This window comes from Rattus norvegicus, chromosome 6, assembly GCF_021556685.1.
Source record: "Rattus norvegicus strain SHRSP/BbbUtx chromosome 6, alternate assembly SHRSP_T2T, whole genome shotgun sequence".
NCBI classification, from domain to species: Eukaryota; Metazoa; Chordata; class Mammalia; order Rodentia; family Muridae; genus Rattus; species Rattus norvegicus.
Window position 1 is genome coordinate 127,432,063 of NC_141539.1, and position 12,201 is coordinate 127,444,263.

Sequence of the window (12,201 nt, forward strand, 5' to 3'; positions counted from 1 at the left end):
TGACCGGGACTGCAGACCCGAATCTAAGCTTTGATTTAGTTTGTTCTCATGTCTGGACCATCACATAACACAGCTATGAGGGTCTGTATGCGTGTTTCTGTGGGGGATATATGTGTTTTTAGACTCACTAGGCATACTGTGTCACTGGCTGAAGAGCTCCTAAAGCTACCGTATTTCTCATCCCACCAACAGTGTGTCTGTCTTTTAGATTACAAGTGTCCCAGTGTGTGAAATGTGCTCTACGTCATTCAAGACACGAGACAAATCCAGTTGTCAGATACTGAGATATCTGTGGCTAATCCCACAGCTTCCCCTAAACACACCAGTCTGCCCAGCACTGAGATCCAGCTGGCTTCCCTCCAGTCAGTCAGTCTGAAGCTAGTGGCTCCTTGGTGGACTGTGGGTCTCAGGCTGGTGCGCTGCTTCCTAACACCCTCTGTCTCCTCTTCCCTTCCAGCGATCCACGAGTTCCCTACAGACCTGTTCTCCAACAAAGAACGACAGCATGGCGCTGTCCTGCTACACATCCTTGGTGTAAGTGCCTCTCACCTCCTGGTACAGGAACCCCATCTGTTTAGTATATAATGATCACAGAGCAGAAGTTCTCGAGCTTCCTAATGCCGAGACCTTTCATACAGGTCCTCATGTGGTGGTGTCCCCAACCATAAAGTTACTTCATTGCTACCTCATAGCTGCAGTCTTGCTCCTGTTGTGAAATGTAGGGTAAATATGTGATATGTAGGATATGTAATATGAGACCCTGTGGGGGGATCATTGGATCCCCAAAAGGATTGCGACCCACAGTTCGAAAGTCGCTGCCATACAGTGAGCTGCTATTCAATCCTCATTACGGCCTGGGAAGAGAATAGACACTAGGCCATTTTGCCCAACAAGAGGCTTTTCTATAATGTCAAGTGGCATAGTGTCCCCAGTCCCAGCACAGGGACATGGCTTTTCTTCGTGCCTCGTTTTCTACTCTCATAAAACAGAGGTGGTGGCGCCTATGTACACTTCAGGACTAGATGTCAGCAGTGATGGGGTACAGAGGTCCTCAGGAATGCTGGCTGCCATGGTCCCTGTGACTGCGCTCTGACGCTCTTTGCCACACTCCTCACTCCCCTCTACATTCAGATGAGACAGCATGTTCAGGGAGGCTGGCCATAGACAACTCCTCTCTGTGTTCAGACAGACCCTGATGGCAGACAGTTCAGTTCCAATTTAGATGGGAATGAGGAATTCAAGATCAAAGTATAGATTGTTGTTCTTGGACAGACAGACCCTAGCCCTAGCCAGATTTTACCTCCCTGCCTATTTTTGCAAAGGTTTGTTTGAGGCAGAGGCAGCATCTTCTGTATCCAGACCTGGCCTCAAACCTGCTGTGTAGCTCAGGATGACCAAGAACTTCTCCCTCTCCCTCTCCCTCTCCCTCTTTCTGTGTCTCCATGTGTGTATGTGTGTGTCTGTGTCTTTGTATTGTCTGTACACACACACACACACACACACACACACACACACACACACACACACACCACTCCCAAGTGCTGGTACTAGAGGTGTCTGCCACCTTGTCCAGTTTCTGTGGTACTGAGAACTAAACCTCTGGCCCCATGTATGCCAGGCAAGCCGTCTACTAAGTGAGCCATAGCCCCACCCCTCCAACAAGTAAAGTCCTGTTTTAGAACACGGCCACTCCATTCATGGCTGTGCTCTTTCTGGCTGCTCCTGAGCTTCGGCAGCAGAACAGAAAAGTTGCATCGGACTACATGATCTACGGAGCCCAAAATTCTTTCTGGCCCTTGTGGGAAGCAGCACAAGACTGTTGAATGGTTGCCAGGCAGCAAGGCTGGTCTGAGTTGGCTTTTCTGTTTCAGATCAGCCCCAGCAAACTTCCCCCTGTTCAGCAATCTGGCTACCCGACACTGTCTGCTGGTGAATTTAAATTCAGTCAACCACGAGCCTTTTTCTAGAGGTAATTTAACGGAAGAGGAATCTGGAATTCTCTGGTGGAGAACCAGGACCAGAAGATTTACAGAGGAGTAGCCATTTTGGTTGGAAGTGGAGGTTAGAGTGGGGATTGCAGGCAGATTTTGAACGGTGGAGCTGCGTAATATTTCTAGAATGAGTTATTATCTTTCAGACATCCCGGCACTGACATTCCATTCCCTTTTAGTAAGAGATGTAAATTTGGTGGCTTTTCCCCATGGTTCCATGGCCCTGCCCCATAAGCAAAAGCAATAAGGTTGAACCTGGAGAGTGAGTGCCTCAGAAATTTGCAAGACCCCCTCAGAGTGGTAATTACTAAGCTAAAAGTGGAGCGCTGAACCCAGCCCACAACTCAATTTTACAATAAAGTTTATTAGAACACACACTATCTATCTCTATCTCTCTCCACATGTATGTGTTGATGTGTGCATGTACTCATGTGTGTGTATACTCTCTTTCTCCACATGTATGTGTTGGTGTGTGCACATACGTGCTTGTGGAGGACAGAGTTCCATATCCAGCATTTTCCTCAATTATATTTTCCCCTTATTTTTTTGATATAGCATCTCTTACTGAACCTGGGGTCACCAACTCAGCCGGACTCCTAGGGTTCCCCTGTCTCCGCCTCCCCAGAGCTGAAGACTGTTCCCCTGTACCCACTTTTTACACAGGTGCTGGGGATCTGAACCCAGGTCCTCATGTTTATGTAGCACATGCTTTGCCTACTGAGCCATTTCCCCAGCTCCTCTCTCTTAGTATGTGGAATACGTGGAATACAGCCTCACTATGTAGTCCAGGCTGGCCTGGAACTTGAGATCCTCCTACATTAGCTCCCTGAGGGTTGGGATTACAGGCATGTGCCACCCTGCCTAGCTCCAAATCTGTGTCTCTTACTCTTCGGCAGTGCTGAAAGGAAGCACAGACCAGGTCAGCATTCTGCTTCCCGTCTCCAGGCCTTGGTTTCCTTATCTGTCAGGTGGGATCTGTGGAGAGCAGAGGTGGTGTCTGTGGCTGGAGCTTTCCAATGTGTTCATTCCACCCTCAGCCTGGTGTGGGCAGAAGGGACTGTCCCTGAAACCTGCTTTTCCTCCACAGGCACTCTATATGTTCTACGCCCTGGCCATCGTGTGTGATGACTTCTTTGTCCCATCCCTAGAGAAGATCTGTGAGGTACGTGGCAAGGACCCAGAACCCTCGGCAAAGCCCAGGGTGCCTAGGGGAGTGTTTTATGTAAATGACAATGACAAGAAGGCTGGATAGGACAGGAAGCACTCTGGTGGAGAAGACTATCACACAGCCATCTTGAGTCTGCTCCATAGCCACACCTCTTCCTGACAACACCAAGTCAACGCCAGTGTTGACATCCTGTCGGCCCATGTGAAATCACCCTCCAGGCCAGCATCCGCTAGGAGTCGTGTGGTATGAGCCAAATCTGGCCAGCAAGGGAGCAGGCAAGCCTATGACTACAAAATCACAGGTGGCAGCCACCAAGGAGACCTGCATTCCCTAAGTGCGCCCCTGGGCAGATACTAGTCATGGTGACAGAGGTCCTCTCTGCCCCACATCTGCACTCTGTTCTCCCTTTAGCTAATCTGTTAATTCATTTTCCCTTTTCCATGTGCAAGCCCCCCAGTTCCCTCTGTGCTCTGCCTTATAATCAAGTAGGGGGCGGAGCTTGTTTGCAGTACTTAACATACCCCAGCCCCTTGGAAATTTACCACCCCTAGCCCTATGAAGTCACCCAGCTCTTTGAGGCCATATTGTTGTGTCGAGGACAAGTGGCTCCTAGAGACAGGTGCCTACCTTCCATTCGACTTGTTTCTCGGACATGACATAGTAAGGAGGGGCTGTTTTAGAACTTGGGTCCCTGCAAATTGTGAGCTGGCAAGATTCCAGCCTTCCTATCCTGACTCTCCTTCTGTTTACCCTTGCATCCCCTGAGATGGAGCAAGGACGGTTAGTACAGAAGTTTCTTCTATCTCAGGACCCCTAGAGTAGAGGCTGGGGACAGTGGTTCCTGCAAGGGCTCTGTGCCTGCCTCTGCTACCCAGAAGCTGCCCCCCACTAGGAAAATTACAGCCAAAGTCCTAACTTGTGTGAGATAGATCTTACATGATACAATAGTTTAAGGGAGAAGATACTTATTTAGGCTCATGGTTTCAGGGGTTTAAGTCCACGATCATAGGCTAGTTCCATTGTTTCTGGGTTGAGTGGGGCAGATGACATTGTGAGAGGATGTGGTAGAACAAAACTACCCCTTTATGGTGGCCAGAAGCAGAGACTGAGAGAGACGGATACTGAAGATATATTACTACCCCAAGGTCACACTCCCAGTGACCCCCTCTTTTCTCTAGGTCCCACCTCCAAAAGTTCCCAATGCCTTTACAGAACGGCATCAAAACGGTGACTGCATCGGTGACTTAATTCACTGATGAGGTCAGAATCCACTGATCCAGTGACTTCCTAAAGCCCATCTCCCAACACTGCAGCACTGGGAATCAAGCTTTAACCCAGGATCCCTTTGGGAGATACACTGTATCAGACTAATGTATTCTGAGCACATTCCCGGGCCCCTCCTAGGGAAAACCATTAAAACAGGGTTGGAGCCTCTTTGCCCTTTGGGGTTGAAAGAACTCATGGAAAGTGGGCTGGGGTGGCAAGCATTGAGGGTGCAGGAGCTCTCAGGGTTTCCTGTGGCCGTGAAGACACAGCATAAGGTAAGTAAGGGTAGGCGCTGGTATTAGTCTTTCTTCAAGGACCTTAGATGTCAACGGAGCTAAAGTGTTAATGTCACTATTGGGGAGAGGCAGAGAAGGCTTCCTGGAGGGGATGACATTTGTACATCAGCAAGCAGGGGAAAGGGGGTTCTAGAAAGAAGAATGGTGCAGGCCATGGTGCCTTGGTTCTGCAGAAGGTGGCTGCAGTACCAGGTGGGCATCTGACCTCTCCATAGAGACTTCTCTTTGGCAGCATTAAGATGGGATCACTGACCCCTTAGGGAGCAGTGCTGTGTTCCTAGCCCATTCAGAGTCCAAATCTCAGAACCTTCTGTAGCTAACTGACCAGGGCCCAAACTTCCTGCAGGGCTCCAGTGCCCAGGTCTTCTAGGACTACCTAGGCCCTCTGTCTTCCATTTTGGATCAGATAATGGGCCTCCAAGGCTGGAACATGTCCTTGCCGAGCATGACAGACTCATATACAAAGTTCTTAGCCTTGTTCCGTGCCAGCTCAATCATAGGGACAGGCCCTCAGGGTGTCTGAGACTCAAGGTGCTGGGCTTGCCATGGTTTATGCATCCAGAATGCAGGAACCAGGAAATGTCTTGGAGCTCAGGTTCCACAGCCCTAGGACAGCTTCTAGACCCTGTTTGTACACCACCACCTAATCCAACCTGTCCTAGGCTCTAGGGACCCACAGGTGACATATGCCAGCTCTGTCTGTCTCCATGGTCCACAGGGTAAGGTGAGCATGTAGACTGCAATCCATCTGCAAATTGCAGAATCTATTGCAATAAGGGTAGATCACGGCTTTTGAGAGGGTATGGCTGGCCCTGGGATTGCAGGGAAGGTTTCCCTGAGGGTTTCAGACAGCACTTGAGGAGCATAGAGTAAATGAAGAGAAAGCTGATGGGTCAGGAGGGAAAGGGGGAGTTAAAACCTGAAGAGGGTGTGGGATATGTGCTTTGGGAAGAGAAGTTCTGGCTATGGAGCTGGGCTCAGATCTGCACTGTGCCCCTGAGAGCTTTCTGCTGTCCACCTGCCCAGCGGCTGTGTCTACTCCACCCTTGTCACAGCCCAGTTGCCTGTGTTCCCTTTGTTTCAGAAACTTCATCTGAGTGAAGATGTGGCGGGTGCCACCTTCATGGCTGCAGGAAGCTCGACACCAGAGCTGTTTGCTTCTGTCATTGGTAAGGACATCAGGCTGCTGGGACACTGTGCAGAGAGAGCCAGGGCTTGCAGCCCAGTGCACTGAGGCATTTACCAGCTCTGAGCCTCGGTTTCCTCACTTGTAAACACAAGGGGTCAGAGGGGCAGGAAATAGATTGGTGACTTCTTAGAATGTGGGGTTCTACTAGGTACTGGGCTTCTTATGAGATGAAAATGTCCTAAAATTAGATTATGGCTTTGATTGTATAATTTCGTGGTACTGTTGCATCATTAGACATGTGAATTATGTCTCAGTAAAGTCATTCAAAAACATGGACTCTGACCACTGAAATGGCTAAACCCAGTAAAAGTGCTTGCTATGCAAGCCTAAAAACTTGAAAAGCTGTCCTCTGACATGTGCTATTATGTGCATGGGCGCACGCACACGCGCACACACATACACCCACACACACCCACACACACACACACACACACACATCCCACACACACATTATCATCATCATCATTATCATACACATATATACACACACACAGGCATGAGCACACACATCATACAGAAGAGGAGAAGGAGAAGGAGAAGGAGACATTTAATTTACTAAGTGCATGGAATGAACTGGTTCTCAGGGCTCCACTCTGTCTGATTCCACCATTATCTTTCTTATTCCAGGTGTGTTCATCACCCATGGAGATGTTGGTGTAGGAACGATTGTGGGCTCAGCTGTGTTCAACATCCTATGTATCATTGGAGTGTGTGGACTCTTTGCTGGACAGGTCAGTGGATTTTTTTCTCTGCCTGCCTGACCCATATCCTGTAGGATAGGAGTGAGCTTCTCCAGAGATGGTTGGGGTGACCATGGCAACACCCCAATGAGACTGGTCATGTCACTCTGTGGCTTTGAGAACACCTACATTGTTCTCTGGACCCATGTCCTCCCCCATGAAATAGCCATGACATTCCTTCCTGTCCAACAGTGTGAGAGCCTGGGAGGCTGTAGCCATGTTGGTGGACCTGGCCAGTTTATGAGTGAGCATTCGTTCAACAGCTCAGCTACACCCCAGTTTGAGTGAGGGCTTGCAGCTACCTAGGCTGCTCACACCCTCTGCAGGCACAAGGCTAGCTGTGGTGAGACGCTTTTGACATGAGACCAGAGTCTTAGGCTTGCCTCGCAGAGGAAGATAGCCAGGACCTACCTTGCTCAGGGTGACAGAGGTAGCTGATGGGACACGGTGATGCTTCTGATCTCTACCTTATGGACAGCTCTTGCTATGAAATGTGCCTGGTCACCACCACAGAGGAGTAGGCCAGTTTCTGGTTTCCCCACCCCTGAGAACTTTGCTGGGTTCTGTTCATTCACCAAATGTAGTCAAGAGCTAGAGGTAGCCAGGGAGGTACCCTGAGGCCCAGCCTTCTGCTCTCTGGGCAGCTGGCCCCATTCCCAGCCTCCAGGCAACAGCAGCTGATGACATCTCTCTGACATGGCAGGTGGTGCGGTTGACGTGGTGGGCTGTGTGCCGTGACTCTGTGTACTACACACTCTCTGTCATCGTTCTCATTGCGGTGAGTCACCCCTCACACCCAAGTGTTGGGTGGTCAAGACCCTGTAAGGTGACCAGAGAGGTCACAGTACAACAGTGGAATGTATTAACCCATCTCTCCGTGTTCACATTGGCCACCTCACACCTCTACCCACACTGTGCCCTTCCTAAAGACCTCATCCTTGGTCCCTCACAACGGGACTAAATCCAGGACCATTTTAATGATTAGACAAAACAAAACACATAGGGGACATTCAACCATGTACTCATATGAGGCCCTTCCAAGCCTACACTGAGACCTACCCACTCATCGAGGCAGACCCACTCTGAGGAAGCAAGTTTCAAGCTGGAAAATACACCTAGATACTCCGGAGACTGTGGCTAGAGGATCACATGATCACGACCAAGCTGGGCAACTTGGGGTGGCCATATCGCAAGATGAAAAATATCAAAATGTGCAGGTGCAGCTCAGCGATCAGCTGCTAGCCTAGCAGGTGCAGCTCAGTGGTCAGGTGCTAGCCTAGAAGGTGCAAGAGAGGACCTATGTTCAATACCACAAAATAAGTACAAGCAATAAGTTTCTGGGTTATCTGTTCTGCAGAGCAGAAGAAGGCCAGCTCAAAGCTATCAGGCCCCAAGGTCTGGGGTGGCATCGTGGCCCATACAGTGAAGCACTGTCAGATGAGTGTCATCCCCAAGGGAGCAGTTTTGACCCTTACACTGATGCATAAGGGCCTGTGGCATGCTGGATTTCAAGGAAATATGTGACAGTTTTCTATCTTTCGGGACCCAGGGATATGACTACCCTGGTATTAATTATCTACTGCTTTGTAACGAAGTTCCCCCCAAAGCTGGGCATGGTGGGGTACACCCACAGTCAAGAGCCAAAGGTATTGCAGGAGGAACATTAGTCCCAGGCCAGTCTTGGCTATTATAGTGAGATGCTGTCTTGAAAAAAAAATAGTTCCCCAAAACTAACAGCTTTAGACAGCAAGCACTGAACCTTGGAGCGATACATCTGAGGTGGCTGAACTAGAAAGAGAAAGGTCTCAGGAGACACACAGTCAGGTGAGAATTCTCTCCAGGAACAGTCGTGACTGTCAGCTGACCTCCAGGCCTAGCAGGTCACCAAGCCACAGTTGTAGCTTGCAATGCCCCTGCCCTCACAACAAAAATGAGGAGGTGAGGAGATCAGGTTATAAAGGGCTGTGACCTCTTCCTTGGAAATAGTCTGGGGCAAATCAGCAGGTCCCACAACGTTCAGAAGGAGCTTAGGTATCAGTGGGATTTCTGAGGGCAGCTCAGAAACTTGCCACCACACTCAGAAAATGACATCAATATAAGAGAAACAAGATACCTATGTGAAATTTCAAAAAATAAGTCCACAGTACCCTAAATATACCATAAATGGGCAATAAAAACAACTCATAAACGACTGACGTTCTTTTAGTGATCATTTTGGCAGAGAGTCACTGGAATATCTAATGATGTCATCTGTTGCCTGCTCAGAAGCTCTCCCAGCCCACCACTGCAAATGCAGACTGGTGCCAACATTTGGGGCTTAACTAGAGGGATGATGCTCCTCCCCCAACTGCTATGTCATTTCCCAGAGGGCAAATGATTCCTTATAGACCTCTAAATGATGAAGGAACATTCATTCTTCAGTTTTCACAAGGGTAAATTTCCCTGGTTGTGAATTAAATATTCACATTAAACACTTGGACTTGTACAATAGAGTTAAAGTCAAGGTCATTGTTTTTTCTGTTGTCTGCATGTTTGTTTTAACATACTTATTGCATATTTTATATTCTCATTATACATTACAGACCTTTCATTCCAAGTGTGAGACAACTTCACAGTGTAGAACTGTCTTCATTGTCTCCTTCTCCTCACATCCCTGTTCTCATTGCCTGTAAATGCCAGTAGCCCTCCTTTGGGCTCTATAAGCTAAAACTATCCCTGGAAATGCCTCTCAGATTCTCTCTCTCTCTCTCTCTCTCTCTCTCTCTCTCTCTCTCTCTCTCTCTCTCTCTCTCTGCTGAGTGGCCTTCCTCAAGAGCCTTGGGTCCAAAAGGATCTCAATGGTCCCCGTCTAGGGAGCATGAAGTAGCTTCCTAAAGCAGAGCTTGTGTGCAGCCCCTGTGACAGACAGTAGAACCAAGCCCAGACAATAGCTTTCCTTTCCTCTGACTCTTCTGGTACCACATATAGGGAGCCTTTGTTTCCATGGTCAGGTTGGTGGGAGCAGCCCTGCCACCTCCTCCTACACTGGGCCATGGAGTCTACCCCTTCCCTTGACTACAGAGCATCCTTCATTTGTGTCTTGTCCCAAAGATGCTGGATGGGAGGCTTGTTAATTAGAATTGTGTAGGAAAAAAGAAACAATCAGAGACAGATAGATGGAGTGATAGGTAGATGGAAAGATGGATGAATGGATGGATGGACGGACGGACGGACGATGGGTAGGTGGGTGGGTGAATGGATGGATGGTTGAATGAGTGGATGAGATAGATGGATGGGTCGGTGGATGAACAGACAGACTGTTGGATGGATAGGTGGGTTGGTGCGTTGATGGAAGGATGGATGGATGGGTATAGATGCTAGATGGATTGACAAATGGAAGAGTGGATGAATGGATAGATGGAGATTTATTGGGGAAAGGCTCAAGTGATCTTCGATCATGACACCTGCAAGCTGGAGACCCAGGGAACTCAGTAACATTCATCACCCATTGTTAGGCTGAAGACTTGAGAAACCATGGCACCACTGGCATAAGTTGCAGAGTTAAAAGGCTGGAGAACCTGGAAGGAGAAGGGATGTGGTCATATTTACCATTCGGTGGCCTTTGCGTTGAGGCTTCTGCTAATTTGTTGGTGTCCACTCATCATGGGTAAAAGAGGATCTTTCTTTCTCAGTCCACAGGTTCAAATGCCAGTCCCTTCCATAAACACCCTCACAGATACACCAAAAATAATATTCTATAAACTATCTGGGTGCCCCTTAATCCAGGCAAGTCGACATGTAAGATAACCTGTGTGTTGACTTCTATCACTATCCCTCGATCCCTTACCCCATCCAGACACACATACTGTCTTCGTTTATGCAATTAGACCTTCCACCTTGGCATCTCAAAGGGGATTTCTATTTGCTTTTAAGAAAACTAGCCCTATGCCACACACACATGTGACATACATACAGACACAGGTGTATAGGGACAGGTGTATAAGGACAGGTGTATAGGGACAGGTGTACAGCTACATCTTTTCTGACTGCATTCTCTTGAATTTTAGTAACTCTGTTCTAGTAAGGGGGTATGGTCCTTCCAGATCCACCCCAACGACTACCTGAACTATATTAAAACACAGGCCACCTCTCTTGGGATGACCCTGAGCCAGCAGGCAGCAGCATGTGTTTCAGCCCCTAGGTTCCCACTAAGGAAAGGTCAGCATCCATGGTTGAGAACCTGGGAAATGCAGAGATCAAAGGCTTTCACGGGGCCAGTGTGTGTTAGATCCAGGTGCCCTGGAGTCCGCACTTTTCTTCCCTTGTAATAAGTGTACCTTCTGTTTCCTTTGCTTTGCAGTTCATATACGATGAGGAAATTGTGTGGTAAGTATCTGTGTATGTTGGGTTGCTGAATCATTTTCAGGTTTATTTTTGCAAACATAGATTTGCTAGCTTATGGGCACGACAGGGATATCATTCTAAGCAACCTCGCCTTTGTCCTATTCGAGTGACAGTTGTGTCCCCCAAGGTTTCTGATCAAGACGCACATCAAACTAAACCCATGCGGGCGATCAGACTTTACACGGAGATAAGCAAGACTGAGAATGGCCTGGTCGTGGGCCTGTGTCTGGGAGGTAGAGGTAACAGAGGTGTCCTGCTGAGGCAGTAAGTGGGGGCCTCAGATGCCACTGAGACAAAGATATGCCTTGCTGAACCCATCAGAGCCCTCCCTCATGACCTGTAGAGGAATCAAACTCAGGGGACTTAAAGATCTGACTATAAAAATCAAGGAGCTGATAAATGTCTGCCCCACAAGCAGTGGGGGGACCTGAGTTCAGATCCCCAGCCCCCACATAAAAGGCAGATACGGTGGTACACATCTTAACCCCAGCACTGGGGAGGCAGAGACGGACGTGTCCGTAGGAGCTCTCTACCGTCCGTGAGCTCCAATTTCAGTGAACGACCTGTCTTCAAAATTAAGGTGAATGGCTGAGGAAACCACCCCGTACCAACCCGTGGCCTTGCATCCCATACATGTGGAGGTGTAATTGTATGAACTTGTGTGCACATGTGCATAGACATAGACCACATGCATACAGGCTTTAAAATAAATTTATAAGAAAATACAAGGACCATCTCTGTGATGCTGAATAGGAACGGAGTTTCTTAATTGAGATTCATAAAGTCTGAGGAACAGGTTGTTCATTCTTCCGTCCTACCCCGTGGGTGTATTGGCGTCTCAGTTCATATGCGGCATGACTGCCCCATTGTTGGCATGGTCCAGAATCTGCATCCTGAAGGAGATAACTTCTGAGAATACACACACTGGCTGCTGAGGACAGCAATTGCTTGACAAGAGTAGCTTAATGTCCGGTACCCGGAGAATCCTGATTAAAGTCCATTCCTGGTCTTTTTCTTCAGCTGTGGATGGGTTAGGAGGGTAGGCCCAGGACCATCTGTAGGTCCATTTCTGGCCCATGAATTGCACGTTAGCAAAGGAAGGGCTCCCCAAATGATCAGCCATGCCCAACATGCAGAGGCCTTAGCACATTGTCAGAGAAGCAACAAA

At 48.5% G+C, this 12,201-nt stretch overlaps 1 protein-coding gene across 2 annotated transcripts in view; it reads left to right on the forward strand.

Annotated features, from left to right (window-relative positions):
- The window catches only part of Slc24a4 (solute carrier family 24 member 4), a 139,060-nt gene that overhangs the window by 82,640 nt on the left and 44,219 nt on the right, over positions 1 to 12,201 (forward strand). For both annotated transcript variants that reach the window (NM_001401345.2, NM_001401346.2), the window contains 6 exon segments: positions 458 to 534; positions 3,079 to 3,153; positions 5,806 to 5,890; positions 6,538 to 6,641; positions 7,354 to 7,428; positions 10,990 to 11,015. In NM_001401345.2, the coding sequence (NP_001388274.1) occupies positions 458 to 534; positions 3,079 to 3,153; positions 5,806 to 5,890; positions 6,538 to 6,641; positions 7,354 to 7,428; positions 10,990 to 11,015 (442 nt within the window).